General features: G+C 35.8%; 1 protein-coding gene across 2 annotated transcripts; it reads left to right on the forward strand.

The window, feature by feature from the left end:
* The first annotated feature begins 319 nt into the window (after nt 1–319).
* LOC122042202 (myosin-6-like) lies at nt 320–18,492 on the forward strand. Of its 2 annotated transcripts, none has more exons than XM_042602201.1 (39): nt 320–663; nt 1,004–1,132; nt 1,401–1,544; nt 1,763–1,908; nt 1,989–2,145; nt 2,303–2,361; nt 2,456–2,615; nt 3,930–4,079; nt 4,177–4,313; nt 4,396–4,542; nt 4,682–4,783; nt 5,091–5,148; nt 5,236–5,337; nt 6,555–6,592; nt 6,672–6,798; nt 6,879–7,049; nt 7,125–7,256; nt 7,336–7,445; nt 7,531–7,594; nt 9,390–9,567; nt 9,713–9,918; nt 10,192–10,311; nt 10,671–10,769; nt 11,394–11,606; nt 11,829–11,968; nt 12,112–12,235; nt 12,321–12,359; nt 12,469–12,552; nt 12,637–12,807; nt 13,189–13,335; nt 13,417–13,605; nt 14,380–14,508; nt 14,582–14,652; nt 14,721–14,820; nt 14,893–14,949; nt 17,341–17,397; nt 17,530–17,610; nt 17,768–17,850; nt 17,946–18,492. In XM_042602201.1, exons 1-39 carry the CDS (start codon nt 661–663, stop codon nt 18,058–18,060), a joined length of 4,539 nt encoding a protein of 1,512 aa, XP_042458135.1. In that variant the 5' UTR covers nt 320–660; the 3' UTR covers nt 18,061–18,492. The 2 variants fall into 2 exon arrangements, with proteins under 2 accessions (XP_042458135.1, XP_042458137.1); XM_042602203.1 differs by having other exon boundaries at nt 7,534–7,594.
* The last annotated feature ends 235 nt before the right edge of the window (nt 18,493–18,727 follow it).

The following is an 18,727-nucleotide window of genomic DNA, read 5'->3' on the forward strand; positions in this document are numbered from 1 at the left end:
GAAATACAGGGAGATAATTGTGTAATATAAATAATTATTAAAGTTAATTGATATTTTCATTTTTAGTTTTTCATTATGCATCTAGATTGTGATTTTATGGCTAATCATAGCCAGTGCAAAATTTCGGCTTGCTTCTGTTAATTTGTTGAAAGAGGGGGATATATATATAATGGGGGGAGGATGAGAAATTGCAATTTGAGAAACTAATGAGGCAAAAAATGATAACTTTGAAAAGTAAAATCAGGGTGCTTTAGACATTTGAAAAGCTTAAAGAGGGATTTAGTAAATGTTCTCCTACGGTAGAAAAATTGCTTCAATTGCAATTTAGAATTTTGAATTGAGAACGCGTTTAAGGATCGCGTGTTCAGGTAGACTCAAAGAGGGAGAAATTAAGTGAACGAGGAAGAGGACGCGAAAGGCTTAGGGCGTCGGATCAGGGATTCCGTTCTGGTCGTCGTCTCCTCTTCGCTCTTCCCTTCGAAGCGATCTGGAGACATCGGACAGGGACGAGCAAGATCTATCTCGCTTCTAAGTGTGTCGTCGAGGGGAGCACGGGCAGGGTCAGGCAGTGGAGCTTGAGGGAACTTGCTAGTGTACCTCGAAGCTTGTAGGAGGAAGCATCAGGGAGTACCTCTTGGCTTTGGTACCGTCGCAGCGACAATGGTGAGGAATCTAATCATGATGGTTAGCGCTAGTTCGATTTCTTTTGGTTTTCCTGGGAGGAATGTTTTTCGTACCAGAAGAAGCGTCTATCAAACTAGATTTGATCCAACAGATTTTAACGAAATGATTTTTTTAGCCGAAACTTTAAGTTGCTCTTAATCTATAATTAGCCAAAAATAGTGGATACGCAAATATTCTGATTTTTTTTGAAATAACATAAAAAATATTTTTAATTCTACCGATCAGTTCATGTCGTTCTAGCTTTGTTGGGTCATTTCTGCGCATGCATTGAACTAAGGCCATTTGTTTTAGTCCCAATGTTGATAAATTTCCCTTACAGGCAAGAAAATTCAGTGTAGCAGTAGGTTCACAAGTCTGGGTTGAGGATCCTGATGTCGCTTGGATAGATGGAGAAGTCTTGGAGGTCAAGGGCAGTGAGATTAAGATCAGCTGTAGCACTGGGAGAACGGTGAGCACTTCATTCACTGTTAAACTGCATTTTGTTTTTGGCATGTATGCCATGGCAGTTAGCAAGTGCAAGTCTTTGTAAGCTATTCTGGTGTTTGATTTGTCTCTGATAGTCTCATATGGAAGATGCTTCTGAAGCTTAAATGGTTGGATGACATCTTTTGTGTGTTTAGTGATTTAGAGATCTTCCTAGTATCTACCATGGGATAGTGAACCCATAGTATTAATTTATGTGTCTTTCTTTAATATGACCACTTGTTGTAATGCAGGTGACTGCTAAGATCTCTGATGTCCACCCTAAGGATCCTGAAGCTTCACCTAGTGGAGTGGATGACATGACCAAACTTGCTTATTTGCACGAACCAGGCGTGCTACAAAACTTGAGAGCTAGATATGACATTAATGAAATTTATGTAAGTAGATGTTAATGAAAATGAGATCCTAGTTCCTTAGCAATATCCTATATGGCATAAACTGCTGGTTTCCTTATCCATAATTTATGAATATCTAATTCTTTTGCTATAGCAAAATCTCTTTCACATTCTTTTCAAAGTTGTTCCATATTGTAGGATTATTTTCTTTGTGGATCTCAGATTGCACAAACAGCTGATTGATGAAGTTATGTGAACAGACTTACACCGGAAATATTTTGATTGCTGTCAACCCCTTCCGACGTTTGCCTCATCTATATGATCGATATATGATGGAACAATATAAAGGGGCAGCTTTTGGCGAATTAAGTCCCCATCCTTTTGCTGTTGCGGATACTGCCTATCAGTAATTTCTTTTCTTTATGCTTAGTCCTGTATTCACAAATTTCACTATCTTCAATGTGCAATGTGCAATGTGCATTACAGATTGATGAGAAATGAGGGAATAAGTCAATCAATTTTAGTAAGTGGGGAAAGTGGAGCAGGTAAAACAGAAAGCACAAAGATGATCATGCGTTATCTCGCCTTCATGGGTGGTAGAGCTGCATCAGGAGGGCGAACTGTTGAGCAACAAGTGCTGCAGGTGAAACATCTTCCTATCTTTAAGTTGAAGTTTTAACCAGTGCCTTGTTCTGTTTACTGTCACTCTTGGATCTGTACACAATTTTTTTTTTCCAAATAATCCTGATTTGTCTTCCTCTAATCTCGTTTATTTATTTATTTATTTATTTTTTATGCAGTCTAATCCTGTTCTTGAAGCCTTTGGAAATGCAAAGACAGTAAGAAACAACAACTCAAGGTGCACTAGTTTTGATGTCTATACTGTCCTTTTTCCAACTAAAATATTATCTCATGCATTCTCTAATTCTTTGGCTATTGTTTTATATCTTCAGCCGTTTTGGCAAGTTTGTCGAGATTCAATTTGATGAGAGGGGAAGGATCTCCGGAGCTGCCATCAGAACTTACCTTCTTGAAAGATCTCGCGTTTGTCAGATATCTGATCCCGAAAGAAATTATCACTGCTTTTACATGCTCTGTGCAGCCCCACCAGAAGTATGGAGTCTTTCATGTTGTTTGGCTGTTTACACTTTACACTTTGTACCATTTTCAAACCCCAGTAGACTAAGGATTTATTGTTTTCCATTTTTGGAATCCCTAGTAAAAAAACATGTCTAGAGCTTCACTGCATAAGAATAGGTAGAAATTGTTCTTCATTGCGTCATGATGCAATACCATATTTTTGTATGTAGCATGTGGATTGAGTCTAGGGCCGATCCACTGATAAATAAAATTTGCTTGAACATGCTTGACCTAAATTGAAAATCTTAGTGCCAGAGCAAAACTAGAAAACATACCTTTAGTAAGTAGATCCATCAACCTCGATGATAAACTAAGTTGAGATTCAGTCCTGAAAACTGGAGGCAATAGAAAGGAATCAACAGAGAAGAAATAATACCGAGTACTTATGCAAGAAATATGATCACATACATCTTAATGATGCATCATAAAAGACACGTAATGTTGAATGGCATACAGAATGATCAGATCAGATTACCACATGCCTCTTTGCCTAACCTCCAATCTAGTTATAACAAGTGTCCAACCATAAAGCACTAATCATCTAACTATTAACATTCATATATCCACTGCATTGTAGCAAAAAAAATCCATATAAATGACTATGTAGACCTTAGTCAATGAGTGGAAGTGTTGATCCTTGGATATACACCTTGCATTTTCACAAATATTTGATTGAGTGGTAGTGTGATACCACATCTGCTCCAGCACAACTACATATTATTTGTAAAAATTAATTGACTAACCACTTATCCTTAAAAGCTTGAGCTATTAGGAAATCAACCAATTTTTATACTGTTAATAATTCCTTCATGCGTGGGTGACCTACTTGACTTGATTGGCTCAAAGCTAATGCACGAATTAATTTAGGTATTTTTTTGGACACACTTTGAATTTGAATCTTTGACCTCCTACTCAGATACAATGTTAAAATTGATTGGTTAAGAACTTATTCCAAAAGCTTGAGCTATTAGGAGATTGACCAATTTATATGTTCTTAACACTATTGATGCAACATGATGTGGCCAACACTTCATTCTCGTTCACATGTGATTGAGGGTGAGGTAAAGATAATTGGTAAACACAGCTTGTGTTTCAGATGATAGTGGATTACAATTTAGTTTTAATGGGTTAAATCATATGTGCAGTTCAGGTGAACATTGGTTACGATACCATTTTCCAGATGGTCTATCTCATCATTATTTTACCCATTATCTTATCTAAAAGTATTAGGGTAACAGTAGAAGTTTGCTCGTCCAGTTCTAAATTTTTAAAAATTCCATTGTTCAGGATCGTAAGAGATACAAGCTGGAAAATCCCAGGACCTTTCATTATCTCAACCAATCCAACTGCTATCAGCTTGATGGGGTAGATGATTCCAAGGAGTATGAGGAAACTAAAAAGGCTATGGACATCATTGGCATCAGTTTTGATGAACAGGTTTATTTTCCTACTCACATGAGAGAGCCCTGTACCTGATAGTGTTTCACTTTTAAAGTTGTTCTTATCATATATTCTTGAAATTTGGTTTATTCAGGATGCCATTTTCCGAGTCGTAGCTGCTATTCTCCATTTGGGAAATATTGAATTCACAGATGGACAGGAAACAGATTCTTCTCAACCCAAAGATGCAAAATCATGCTTCCATTTGCAAACTGCTGCTGAGCTATTCATGTAAAATCACTGAGCATTTTACTTTTGAATACCGACTCCGTATTGTATGTGCATTTCTGACAGAATAGATTTGAATCTTCAGGTGTGATGAAAAGGCTCTTGAAGATTCTTTATGTAAGCGTGTTATTATTACTCGTGATGAGAACATAATAAAAACCTTGGATCCAGAGGCTGCAACTTTAAGTAGAGATGCCCTTGCAAAAGTTGTATATTCAAGATTGTTTGATTGGTAAAATGCTTATGTGATATTATGATGGCCTTTTCATATTTTTCTCTTTTGTTTGATTTGAGTTTTTTTTTAATACTTTTTGACAAATGGTTATATGAAACTTGCAGTAATTGGTTTGATATGAATCTGTTTTATGCAGGCTTGTAAATAAGATCAACAACTCAATTGGTCAAGATCCTAAATCTAAGTGCTTAATCGGAGTGCTGGATATATATGGCTTTGAAAGTTTTAAGACTAACAGGTACCCAGTTGATGATATTTTTTATGTTTTACTATATCTTATAGACCACGTGAAACTCCTGGCTCTTCAAATATTTGCATAGCTGAAAGATTTATTAGCTAGAGCCTTGAGCCTTGAACCTTACTAGCTACAGCATTGGCATATTCTCGTACTTCAGGCTACTCTTTGATTAATAACCACACTCCTTTGATGATTCTTAATTGAAAAATGAACTATTTTTTTATAGTAATAATCTATCTGTCAGTACTTTCTATTAGTTAACATGGACAAACTCCTGGGCAGGCTAATATATATTCACATTTCACAGTTTTGAGCAGTTCTGTATCAACCTGACGAATGAAAAATTACAGCAACACTTCAATCAGGTTAGGTTAACACCTTATACATGTATTTGAGTACGACAAAAATTCAAATCCATTGTTTGTAGCCTATCATATTTCTTTTTGTCACAGCATGTTTTTAAGATGGAACAAGAAGAATATACTAAGGAAGAGATCAGTTGGAGTTATATAGAGTTTGTTGATAACAAGGACATCCTAGATCTTATTGAAAAGGTATGTCTTGATTGCTTTTCCATATAAGTGCTATCTACCAAATCCTTTATGATTGTTGTTTTTCTTCATCCACTTGCCTAGATTATATTACGCAATTTTGGCAGTATCTTTTTTTTTCTTTTAGATGACTTTTGATCTGTGCAAGTGAAGTCTGTTATTTGTTTATGTCTTGTCGGTGGGTGGATCCCGAGTTTCTTGCAAGTTCCATAATCATGTTAAGATTGAATAAAGCTCCCAGATGTTACTCAGACAAGGGGTCATAATGGTGTCAGATCTAGAGTTCGAGGCTATAAACCACAAATAAAGAAGTACCTCCTTAAAATTTGTTAAATATGCCTCTTGGACACTATACCATACCTCCAAGGATTTGTTTTGAGTTTTGACTCACCAAATGACGGTCAAATCCTACCAGCTGAGTAGGCTGTTCTAACCATTTAAATTGGTTTTTATATACTGTTATACGAGGCCCATCCATCACAAAATGACTAATCCATTTGGGAGGCTCATTCCCACACATATAAGGAACTAACCCCCTTTCAGGACTCAACAATATTTATCTAAACAAAAATAGAACTTGTTCCCACATATATAAGGAACTATCCCCCTTAAGGACTCAACGATGTTTGACTAAACATAAATAGAACTTGTGTGCCTAAGTGAATATTCACTGTAATGACCTAATTGGTACTTGAAGCAGGATCGAGATTGTTCCTTGTTTGGAATCTAGCACTGTGAGACTAAACAGTCATGCCTGCCTTCCTTTCGCATCACTGATGGAACCCACATGCCTACATCAATCCTCACAGTAATGATTTTGACCTGCCTAAGAAAGTTCACTACTACATACAAGAACCTTTTCTCCTTTGAAGACTTAACAATGTGGGATTGAAGATGCTAGTTTATACTATATTTCATTGGAATTGAGGGTATTCCAAATATGGCAACTCACAAAGAACACTGTATGAGATAGTCTTTCTTGAGTTTTTTTTTGTTTAAAATTTCATTTCCTGGAATTTTCAGAAATGCAAATAAGAATGTAAAATTTTGAGCAAGTTGTGAAGTTTGAAACATGGGAGGGACATGTACCCAACCAATGCATCTAGCATGTCAGGAAAATTACCAAATCAATCTGACTCGAATGCTTTGTTAATGAACATCATCTATATGGTTTCATTTATAAGTTCTTCTTCTTATTATTTTTGTTTATTGACTGCCAGAAACCTGGTGGAATAATTGCTCTCCTGGATGAGGCTTGGTATGTTTTCTGGCACATTACACTGGTGTTCTAGGAATTTATTGAATGGGTGCTTTATTATTATTCCTTCTTTGTGCAGCATGCTGCCCAGATCAACACATGTAACTTTTGCTCAGAAACTCTACCAGGCTTTTAAAGATCATAAGCGCTTTAGCAAGCCAAAATTATCCCGTTCTGACTTTACCATTTGTCATTATGCTGGTGAAGTGAGTTCCTTTGTCATGTTGTTTTCTATATTTCCACGTATAACTAAAATTGCAACTTAGATAGAACTTTCATTGTATAGGTCACATATAAGACAGAGTTGTTTTTAGACAAGAACAAGGACTATGTTGTTGCTGAGCATCAGGCTCTCTTGAGTGCTTCTAGATGTTTTTTTGTTTCAAATTTATTTCCACCTCTGTCTGAGGACACTTCAAAATCTTCAAAGTTCTCATCAATTGGCTTAAGATTCAAGGTATGATGGCATTCTTCATATTTTGTGCAGCCTTACAATTTCCATTCTTTATGTTTATTGGCAATAACTGTGCAGCAACAACTGCAATCTCTTCTGGAAACTCTTAATGCCACTGAGCCACACTATATTCGCTGTGTTAAACCCAACAATCTTTTGAAACCATCAATATTTGAGAATCATAATGTTCTTCAACAACTCCGCTGCGGGGTAAGATCTCCTATGCATGTGCAGTTCATTAGAGATTTTCTCATATTAGTGTTTATTGTTGCACCGTTTCTCTGTTTAGGGAGTGATGGAAGCCATTAGAATAAGCTGTGCCGGATATCCAACAAGGCGTGCATTTTCCACATTTGTTGACCGTTTTGGCATTCTCGCACCAGAAGTTTTAGATGGAAGGTATTGTGTACTTGAGCTCAATGTCATATTGATACATCAAATGCTTGATGTTTGTTTAGTCTCATACATTTATCTTTTTTCCTAGAAGTTATGATGATATCACTGCGGCAAAGAGATTGCTAGAGAGGGCAGATCTCAAAGGTTACCAGGTAACTTTTAATATGGGAATTAACTGCAACCTTTACTCTTATTTATTTATTTTTTTTTAAATAACACCTTTTAGATATATGAGAATACCATTCACATATTTCTATATAAATCAAATTTTATCAAGTATCTTCCTTAGATTTTATGGTTCATTTTCTAATTGGTTCACAAAATTTTAATAATTTTGAAAGAATGTAGCATACCTTGAAAGTAAACTTCAGGATTAATGAGTGTCTTCTATAGGTATTGAATTTGGGTGGAATCCATCAGATCCCAAAATATATATATATATATATATATATATATATATATATATAATGAGCCATCATTAATGTCCATGTGGGCTTAATGAGCATGGAGAATCCTAGCTTTTACTCACCCTACCCTCACACAATCACTTAGAGGTATAGGCTTGGCTCTAACACCATGTTAAAGTTAGTTGACGAATGGCTTACCCCAATAATAATAATAATAATAATAATAATAATAATAATAATACTCCACCCTACTTCAACTTAGCATCAGATCAAGAGGTCAAGGTTAAAGATTATCAAACAAAAAAAAGAGGCCAAGGTTCAACTTTTTTTTTTTTGATAATTTTTAACCTGGACCTCTTGATCTGATGCTAAGTTGAAGTAGGGTGGAGTTCATCCTATTCCAAAATGACTAGCCATTTTAGAAGAAACTCCACACCTGCCACGTGAAGACTAATGAGTGTGGAGTATTCTGGCATCAACAATAGGCATTCTAGCGCTAATAGCCTGTGTATATCTAAACTCATAAATGATCGTATGGTTTTCCCTTGATATTCTTGTATCATCCTTTTATACACCTTGAGGTCTAAGTCTCAAGTTAGCCTAGGGAAATAAGAACTTCATGTTTTCAACAGTGAGACATGGCTTCGTAATATGTTACAATAGTTTTCTTATGCATTTGAGATTGCTTTGCTATTTAGCAAATCCTGTCTGCTCTTGTATATCTTAAATGCTAACCCTCTGTTTATGGGAAGCTGTCGTGCTCTCATTGCTAGTAAGAGATAAAAGGTATGTTGTAAAAAGCATTTGATGTTCGAAATACTATAAACTGGGCATCATTCTACCAGTAGAGATTTGAGAAAATAAGCTTATTGTTAGGATATTTAAGTAGGTGGGTGCCAAAATGAATGTTTTAGCTATTTCTCCAATAATGATATTTTAGAATCAGGCTGGACTGATATGGTATCATTACCAGACCTGTTTGGAACTTGAAGTTGAAGGATTATATGTTTAGATCATCTTATGTAATACTCTTGACAAATGAAACCTGCTATGAACTGATTATTGAAATTAGCCTTGGTTGAATTGGTAGCATATTGATATTGGTGCATTCTTTGAGATTATTCTGCTTTTCTGTTGGCATTTCGTAGCCAAGATTGAGACAGGTTTGTGCCGGCCATGCCACGGTGCATAAGTGGTATTGGCACCAGCACATGGCACTGTTCTCATTCTACTGATTGTGAGAAGTTATTTCAGTAGTATAAAATCTGAAGATTCTTTTATAGTGTATATAATTCAGGAAAACTTAATAAGAGAGATTGGGAAATTTGTTATTTGATAGTTTATAAAAATAAACTGATTTGATGACCTTCCATGCATATTGATATACATTCAACCTCCTTATTTTTAGATTTAATGTTAGACTAAAAACAGATGGTCATCAAAGTTAGCAACTAAAATACTCATTCATATGATTAAGAAAGAAGCTCTGCTTGTTGCATTGCGTAGCGTTTGTCTTACTTCTTGAGTATAAAATATTTAGATTGGAAAGACAAAGGTGTTTCTTCGAGCTGGTCAAATGGCTGAACTTGATGCCCATAGGAAGGAAGTTCTGGGAAGATCTGCTAGCACAATCCAAAGAAAAGTTCGGTCATACCTTGTCCGCAGGGCTTTCATTGTTCTTAAGAAATCAGCCATACAGATTCAAACCACATGCAGAGGTATCTACTAAAAATTGTCTTCATCTGTTATTCAAGAAGATTCCCAATACATAAAAGTTTATCCTACTAAAAACAAGGATATCTGATAAATGAATTTTCCCTCTCAAACTGAAATAAGACAGTTTCTTCGCTTATGCCTTTGAAGGACAATTGGCAAAGCAAATTTATGAGAGCATGCGTAGACAAGCTGCTGCAATTCGAATTCAGGCATTTTTCCGCATGCATCTTGGAAGGAATGTGTATGGAGAGTTATTGTCTTCGGCTATTACCATCCAGGCTGGTTTACGGGGGATGTCTGCTCGTGAGGAATTTCATTTTAGGAGGCAGACAAAAGCTGCAATTATTATTCAGGCAAGTTATGGGTTTTTCAGACGATGTTTTCAAACATGTACAGACATGTACACATCACAAATCTAGTTTGCCTACATTGACTAGAGATAACTACTTGATCAAATTATCATTATGTTCTCTGACATCTAAACCTGCAACTTTTCCTAGTGATATCAAATCCCTAGACTGGCAGATGGTTGTTAATATTGTTACCTTGTTCTCATAGCACTTTTTTTTTTAATCTTGACATAAATATAATCAAGACCATCTACTTGTGGATACTGTTATTTCCAGAGTCATTGTCGTCAATACTTCGCTTCTTTGAATTATTCAATGACAAAGAAAGCTGCAATCACTACTCAATGTGCTTGGAGAGGAAGGGTTGCAAGAAAAGATCTGCGAATGCTTAAACTGGTAATTTTTCTTGATTTGTTTTGTCAATTTCCTTTGCAGAATATGGACATGAGTTCATACATGGGTTTAACACCTTGCTTAGTGCATTAAATGTGAATATTTGATGTGCATGATTGAATATTGCAAGTGTAGGGGATATGTGGAACCTAGATTATTTAGTTTCAGTGTTTGTAGTATTTGTTGATGGCATTTAGCATTTCTGAAATGATATTATTTTGATTTGGCAGACCCACATATTCATATGTTATTGCAGTAACAAAGTTGAAGTATATCATGCATGGCAATATAAAATATTCTTTGTCACAGCGTGTGCACTTGCATACTGAATGTTGCTTTAATATCTGCGTTCTCCCTTCCAGGCGGCTAGAGAAACTGGTGCTCTTCAAGCTGCAAAGAATAAGTTGGAAAAACAAGTTGAGGAACTTACATGGCGTCTGCAGTTGGAAAAACGCATGAGGGTAAAACTCATTATTGTTTTGGTTTACTTTGGATAAAGGAAAAGAAAGACAAACACACACATTTTGTAGGTAAATCAATGGTGATGGTTGGATTCAGTTAGTATGGCATGCAACTAGAATTACAACAACAACAACAAGAACCAAGCCTTATCCTACTAGGCCAGTGCAACTAGAATTAATATTTTAAAAATCACACCTAATGTAAAGTCCACTTTCTCTATCCAAAATACATACCAAGATAGTCCTCTACAAATTCTGAATTATGTTCTTACTCAATCCTTGAAATCTAGAATATGTAAGTTAAATTCACATTCTCAGTAATTTTTTTACTGAGTATTTCTATTATATACTTCATCGTATACACTTCATTTTTTTGATTAAACATGGCAGAGCCAAGTTAAAAATAGTCAATATTTACATTTCAATCTGTAGGAGATGCAATTCCTATATTCCAACTTTCAATTCCACTCAGTAAAGAAGAGAAAGGAGAGGAGCAAAACCATACAAAATTTCTTCTACTGTCTAACATATTCTGTTATCTGGTCCTGAATCATATTCTTACCATGGATATTGTCGAAACATGCACTTTTCTTTCCTTGTGTTACTATGGCTATCCTTTTATAGGCTGACCTTGAGGAAAATAAAACACAAGAGAATGCCAAATTGCAAGCTGCTTTGTTAGAAGTGCAACAACAAAGCAAGGAGGCTAAGTCTTTGCTAGCTAAGGAGCGTGAGGCTGCCAAAAAGGCTGCTGAGCTAGTTCCTATTATTAAAGAGGTTCCTGTTGTTGATACAACGCTAATGGATAAGCTTAGAGGTGAAAATGAGAAGCTCAAGGTGGGTTTGAAATAAATACTATTTTTTACTACTCCACTATCACGAATTGACAATTTGAACCAGTATCTTGATCTTTAGTGAAGTACATTGTTATTCGCAACTGTCTGAAAATGTCATTATGTTGTTTGTTGGCAATCTTTCTTTTACAATTTGCTTCTTTTCCTTCTTTCTCTTTTTTCATCATCAGGACATTTACACCTGGCACTTTTCACAATTTTGTAGGTTTTGGTGAGCTCACTGGAAATGAAAATTGATGAAACTGAGAAGAAGTTTGAAGAAACAAGTAAAATTAGTGAAGAAAGGTTGAAGAAGGCCATGGATTCTGAGGCTAAGATAATTCAGTTGAATAATTCAGTATTGAGGTTCCTATGATTTTCCTTTTCCATGTTCCCTCTTGTATCATTCATCTGTTTGATGAACCACATTATTATTTTTTTTATTTGTTATGCCTCATGTCCCTGTTTTGTTTCTCAATTCAATTAAAATGATTTCAATATGTTCACAGGCTTAAAGAGCAACTGTCTAACATGGAATCTGAGAATCAGATTCTGCGACAGCAGACCTTATTGCATTCCCCTGTTAAACACATGTCAGAGCATTTATCAAATCCAACTACTCCTTCCAAACATGTATGTACATTCTACATAACAAGGCACTGTTTTTCACATACTTATTTTGTTATCATTCTTATACTTTTGTTGTCTTTGATGATAGAATTTGGAGAATGGTGATCATCATATTGAAGAGCCAAAGGTTTAATTTTCTTTGTTATATGTTTCTTTAATGACAGTGACACCATCTGTATTCAGAGAAGAATTTAAGCATTTATGTTTACCTCCATTTAAGTCTGTTTTATCTATAGGAACCTCAGAGTGCCCCACCAGCATTTAAGAACTATGAGAATGCTGAAGCTAAGTTGAGCAAATTGTATGCTGAGAAACAACTTGTAAGTTTTTATGCGATTCATAAAAAAAGAGTTATCTGTGATCATTGCATTTATCACTTTCTTCAATGACCTCGCTCTTTTCAGGAGAGTTTTGATGCCCTAGTCAGTTGTGTCAGAAGAAATATTGGATTTAGCCAGGGAAAACCAGTTGCTGCATTAACCATATACAAATGCCTTCTTCACTGGAAATCCTTTGAAGCTGAGAGGACTAGTATTTTTGATCGTCTCATCCAGACGATTGGCTCTGCAATTGAAGTAATTTGCCAGTTTACGTAGCCATTTTTTGTATGCATTTCAAATATGATACGAGTTCCGGAAACCTGCTCCATTTGGATTGTTATAATATACAAAGTAATGTTCATCTACTAGCGAAACAGATGCATTCTATCAAGTCATTTCTTTTTTTAACAAGCACCATACCTGGTTGGTAGTCTTGTTAGAATTGATTATAAATAAAAAAAGAATAACATCAGAAAATTGAAATATCTATCAAATCAGCAATCTGTAATATGCATCACTGTTCATTGACTGTTGACATTTATAACTCATTGTTCTTCTCACACTTAACTGTGGATTATTGTTCCTGTGTTGATTTATGTTATCCTTTATGCTAATTTATTGAACTTTTTCTTGCAGAATGAAGAGAGTAATGATCATCTTGCTTATTGGCTTTCAAATGCTTCTAATTTGTTGTTTTTGCTGCAAAAAAGTCTAAAGGCCTCGGGAGCTAATCAACGTCAAAGACCACCTGCTCCAACATCTTTGTTTGGGAGAATGACCCAAGTACGTAATAACCATTTGTGGTCTTAGTTGTTTGGCTACCTTATTTGATATTAACCGAATGCCTACATTATTCAATCCCAGTCATTTCGTTCTTCGGCATCTTTCAATAACCTTGCTGTGGACGGCCTGGATGTTGTGCGCCATGTTGAAGCAAAATATCCTGCCTTGCTTTTCAAGCAGCAGCTAACAGCTTACGTGGAGAAGATTTATGGAATGATACGGGATAATGTGAAAAAGAATTTGTCTTCTATGCTTTCACTATGTATACAGGTACTCACGTTTTTGCTGATTATGTGATGTCCTGTACTGTTGAAAATAGCCTCCTTACCATAACTGAAGTGGCTATGGTAAGATTTTACTCTTCCTACTGTCCTACCAAAAGAAGGGGAGCTTTGGCGCAACAGTAAAGTTGTTGCCATGTGACCAAAAGGTCACGGGTTCGAATCCTGAAAACAACCTTTGCAAAAAGTAGGGTAAGGCTGCGTACAATGAATCCTTCCCCGGGACCCCGCATGGCAGGAACTTCGTGCACCGGGTTGCCCTTTTTTTTTTTTTTTTACTGTCCTACCAAAACTAACTTTATGTGCCCGTTTGGAGTTGCATTGTAAATTTTTTGGTTGTTAACATTGAAACATCTCATTATTGATCAACAAATCATGAAATTGCTTGAGATACACTTACATAATAGCAAAAAGAAGTCAGCTAATGATACGATTTCATTAGCATTTAAATTTTGATGTGGTCGCAGGTTTTATTTTGATGTTTGTATTTTTCAGATTATAACATAATAATTCCTCTTGGGTTTCCTCAGCAAAAAGAAGTCAGCTAATGATATGATTTCATTAGCATTTAAATTTTGATGTGCTCGCAGGTTTTATTTTGATGTTTGTATTTTCAGATTATAACATAATAATTCCTCTTGGTTTTCCTCATTGGTGATGTAATACCCTACTTGTTGCTAATATACTGCAATACTAGTGATAGTTTACTATTTTTATTCCTTTCTGCATCTAGTCGTTGCTAATTGTTGGTTGGTTTTACTAGTCCCTAAGAACAAGGGAAACAATGTTGCGAGGCTCTGGGCGTTCATTTGGAAAAGAAGGACAAAGTAACTACTGGAAGGCCATTGTTGAGAGTTTAGCTGACCTTCTGAAGATGCTGCAAGAAAACTGTGTAAGTTGTCTGATGTAGCAGTACTCTAGTGTTCATTCCTATTAGAACAAATAATTGACCTAGTTCTTTGCAGGTGCCTTCTATTCTGATTGAAAAAATGAACATGCAGATTTTTTCATACATAAATGTACAATTATTTAACAGGTAGTTATTTGTAATTAGTTATATCTAATCTACTATGAACTTGTGATATAACTACTTTCTTGCACCAGTTTGCTGCTTCGTCGTGAGTGTTGCTCCTTCAGCAATGGGGAGTATGTAAAAGATGGTTTGGCTGAGCTGGAGTTGTGGTGTGTGAAAGCAAAACCAGAGGTATTAAAAAGAACATACAATTTCCCAATTGAATTATGTTGCTTTAAATCTTAAGGTTTGCCATCACTACAGTATGTTGGATCATCCTGGGATGAACTTAAACACATCAGACAAGCTGTTGGTTTCTTGGTATGTAATTTTTTTTTAATACAGACGACCATTACTTTTCAATGTATTTTATCAGAGAGATAATGTTTTGGTACTAAATATTAAATGTTCATCAGAAAATCTTGATTTCAAATTTGAGCGTATTTTTGTCAAAATGCCTATGACCTCTTATATCATCGTGTGAGTTACAAGTACCTGAGAATTTGTTTTTCTAAGAGTTTTTTCACTTCTTATATTGGAGATTAAATTGTGTGATTACAAAATAAAAATTATACTAATTGATTTGAAAAAACACCTTTACTTTTATGGTAAATTTTGGCAACTCATGTTGTGCTCCCAAGAAGCAAAGGACTATTGGATATAGAAAAATTTTTAACTGGATACCTCGCTTTACTTCCTCTATGTTCGATCATATAGTTCTAATGTTTCTTTTAATATGAATTAGACTACATGTTAATCTTTTTGTCCTAGCTAATGATCTTGTCAATCTATAGAAAAATGGTTCTTACCCTATATACATGATACATTTCCTGCTAGTTCAAGTATTGTCTTTTATTGCTTTGTGAGTTCTAGTTTATGTGTGAAGCACATAATGGCTTGCGTCAGGGACAGATCTTGTTAAGGGATGTCCTAGGCTCTAGCCCAGCCCAATGATTTTTTTTTTATTACCTATTGTAAAAAAGTTTTTGTAAAAAAGTTTTCACTATTAGATTTATTACACATTGATTCCTTTTGTAAAAAACTTTTTACTTATCCCTTCCACACCCAAAGCCCAGCCCAACGCCTTTTCCTGGATCCGTCCGTGTATCATGTCCAATGCAGATGATGACTCTGGTAGTGTGTAATGCACATGAGCATTGCAGTGCACCGCAGTGCAAAGTGTAGGTGAGTAATCACATGCACACGTGGTGCATGACATAGCACACCTGGCAGTCGTGGCATATGTGACTGACGAGGCTTATATGAACACACATGAGTTGTAACATGGCGCTTTGTTTTCTCACATTGAACTTTGCATGTATGCATCATTGTGAGTCGTGTTGAAGTGTGTATTCAAACTATTCCTTTGTAGGAAGTGATCCTCAATCTCATCCGCCGTGTGGTGTGACTGATCCCCTAACTGGTCATGTAAACCATCGGTGGGTCGAATTTGACTTAGTTGTGTAACCATTGACTTGATAGGTTTTGGTGAACTAATGCTTTCAACTGTTGTAATGTGGATTGTTCATGCAATCCAATGGCTAGGGTAAACCTGGATAGGTGCAGCCAAGAGATGACCCAATCAAAGGAAGGATATGGGCTGGTTTATATAAGGTCCGTGAGTGGGCTGGTAGAATCACTTCAAGTTTAATTGTGAGTTCACAACAAGCAAGAAAGAGATAATATAGTTACAATATCAAGTTGAAAGAGATAATTTTGTCTTATATTGTTGTAAAAAAAATTTTGAAGGGGAGCCTTGGCGCAACGGTAAAGTTGTTGTTATGTGACCAAAAGGTCACGGGTTCGAATCCTGGAAACAACCTCTTTTAAAAGGCAGGGTAAGGCTACGTACAATAGATCCTTCCCCGGGACCTCGCATGGCGGGAGCTTCGTGTACCGGGTTGCCTTTTTTTTATTGTTGTAAAAAAATATTATAATTTGAACTTTTTTATTGACTAAATACCCCATGTGGGGGCAAACCTATACTCATTCAATTAAGTGGAAAATTTATTATGTATTTATTATAATAAAATGGAATTACAGTTCATGTATCTATAGGCAACCAAATAACCATCCTAAAGATGAGGAAACTAAACTATTTACATATACAGGCTAGATAATCTAAGACTACGTTATTTAAACCTATTCTTTGAAACAAATAAATATGAAGTTTGTTACTCTTATTTAAAGACTAATTTTAACATGTTCAACTGAAAAGAATTTGGGCAAGAATTGAAATGCCTCAAAAGTTAGGCTGTATGTAATAAACAATAATTAGCGCTGCATTTTGGAACACTATCTCTGAAGAGATATCAGGGGAATTAGCTTTAAATTGCTATGAGCTTAACTAGGAAGATACTTAAATCAATTTGGTTTCAGCTTCTGGGTTTTTATTAGTCACCACATGCATATGCCTGATTTAGCTTTTCACATTTTCCTATAGTTGCTGATTCCACCAAAGAAAGAGGCATACCTATTATTGGGTTATTATGCTGCATTTACTCCATTTGTCTTCGCTGTCAATAAGTTACTTGTGGATTTGACTATCACAATGCAACTGTAAGCTTATAGATCTTTCCTGTTGCAAGTGAAGCATTAAGCATCTGTTGATCTATTAGTAGTATCTATTCCAGTTTGATAATCCCTCCCAAAAGCTTTATAATTATCACAGTATAACGTCACTTATGCTTGTATGTTTTATGCTATGTTCAGGTTATATTCCAGAAGTATAGAATTTCATACGACGAGATAGTCCATGACCTATGCCCGGTAAGCACAAAGGATCTATTCTTGTACTCTTGAGCATTTGTAGTGGTAATGTTCTTGTGAATGGCACAGGCGTTGGTGTGAATGGTGGTATTTTGTTGTGGTGTCCTAACGGTGACTTGCAATCTCATACAGGTTCTCAGCGTGCAGCAACTTTATAAAATATGCACACAATACTGGGATGACAACTACAACACAAAGACTGTTTCTCCAGAGGTGAGTTCAAATTTTCTTTACAGGCCACGAGTAATCTCCTATTGTTTAACATCAGGCCATCTCTATTCTCACTAAAATTGTGAATTTAAAAAATTGAAGCATTGGTAACTGTTGACAAGTGGCACTCATGTGTTCTGTTATTGATGCTATTTTCAAGGTTCTTTCAAGAATGCAAGTACTGATGGCAGAGGATTCTAACATTGCCGAAAGCAGTTCCTTCCTGTTAAATGATAACTCCAGGTAAAAGGAAAATTTTCATTTCGGATAAATCACTCTTTGATCGCCAATTAGTCAATAGAATGCACGATCCATCAACAATTTTTGTCCCGGTGCAGCATTCCTTTCTCAGTTGATGATATGTCTAGTACTCTACAAGCAAAGGATTTCTCAGACGTCAGATCAGCAGAGGGACTCATTCAGAACCCAGCCTTCCAATTTTTGCAGGAATGAGACTTTGTGTTTGCGCGAAATTCTCCTGAACATGTCGACCATGTTCGTCAGTTGCAAAAATGTTATAAATTCATTCTTTGTCAATATATGTTTTCCCACTCCATGTCAAATAGTAAAAAAAAATTGAGTTCATAGATGTCTAGAATTGTTCGAGTGAGTCGGGGAGTGAGCATCAATCTCCCATTAGGTCCTTGTCTTTGGTGTTTTATAAAGGCAGCATTCTTTGGTCCTAGATTATTTGTTCAGTTCAGAGAAGGAACAGGAACAGGTCACTCAGTACTCCTGATGTCATATATGATATAGATGCAAAGCAACAATCTATAGGGGAAAGTATTTAGATTGATTCTTTTGTTTTGATAACTAAGCCAATTGATTATATTTTTGTGACAATAATTCATTTTTGTGGTCTGTCAATGAGATATGTTTATACTATATTGGGCGTGAGATAATTCTTTTCGACAGAAATGTCATAAAAAGTTAAATTATATCCCTACTCGTCACGAACAATACAAAATGTTTATTCAAGTTTTTAATTGTTGCACGTCTTTCCAACAGTGTTACGTGACAGTAAAAGCCAGATACATGTTAGGTGCTACTTAATGCTCCAGTGCCGTAGTCCTCTGGACCATCGCTTCCTTCCTTCCTGAAGTAAATACCTCGATTAGGT

Source organism: Zingiber officinale, chromosome 2A (assembly GCF_018446385.1).
Source record: "Zingiber officinale cultivar Zhangliang chromosome 2A, Zo_v1.1, whole genome shotgun sequence".
In the NCBI taxonomy this organism is placed as follows: domain Eukaryota; kingdom Viridiplantae; phylum Streptophyta; class Magnoliopsida; order Zingiberales; family Zingiberaceae; genus Zingiber; species Zingiber officinale.

Excerpts from the sequence above, each read along its gene's own strand:
- LOC122042202 (XM_042602201.1), top strand. Across the intron at positions 4,314-4,395 it reads ACTGCTGCTGAGCTATTCAT|GTGTGATGAAAAGGCTCTTG; the intron begins GTAAAATCACTG and ends TTGAATCTTCAG. Across the intron at positions 12,360-12,468 it reads ATCATATTGAAGAGCCAAAG|GAACCTCAGAGTGCCCCACC; the intron begins GTTTAATTTTCT and ends TTTTATCTATAG.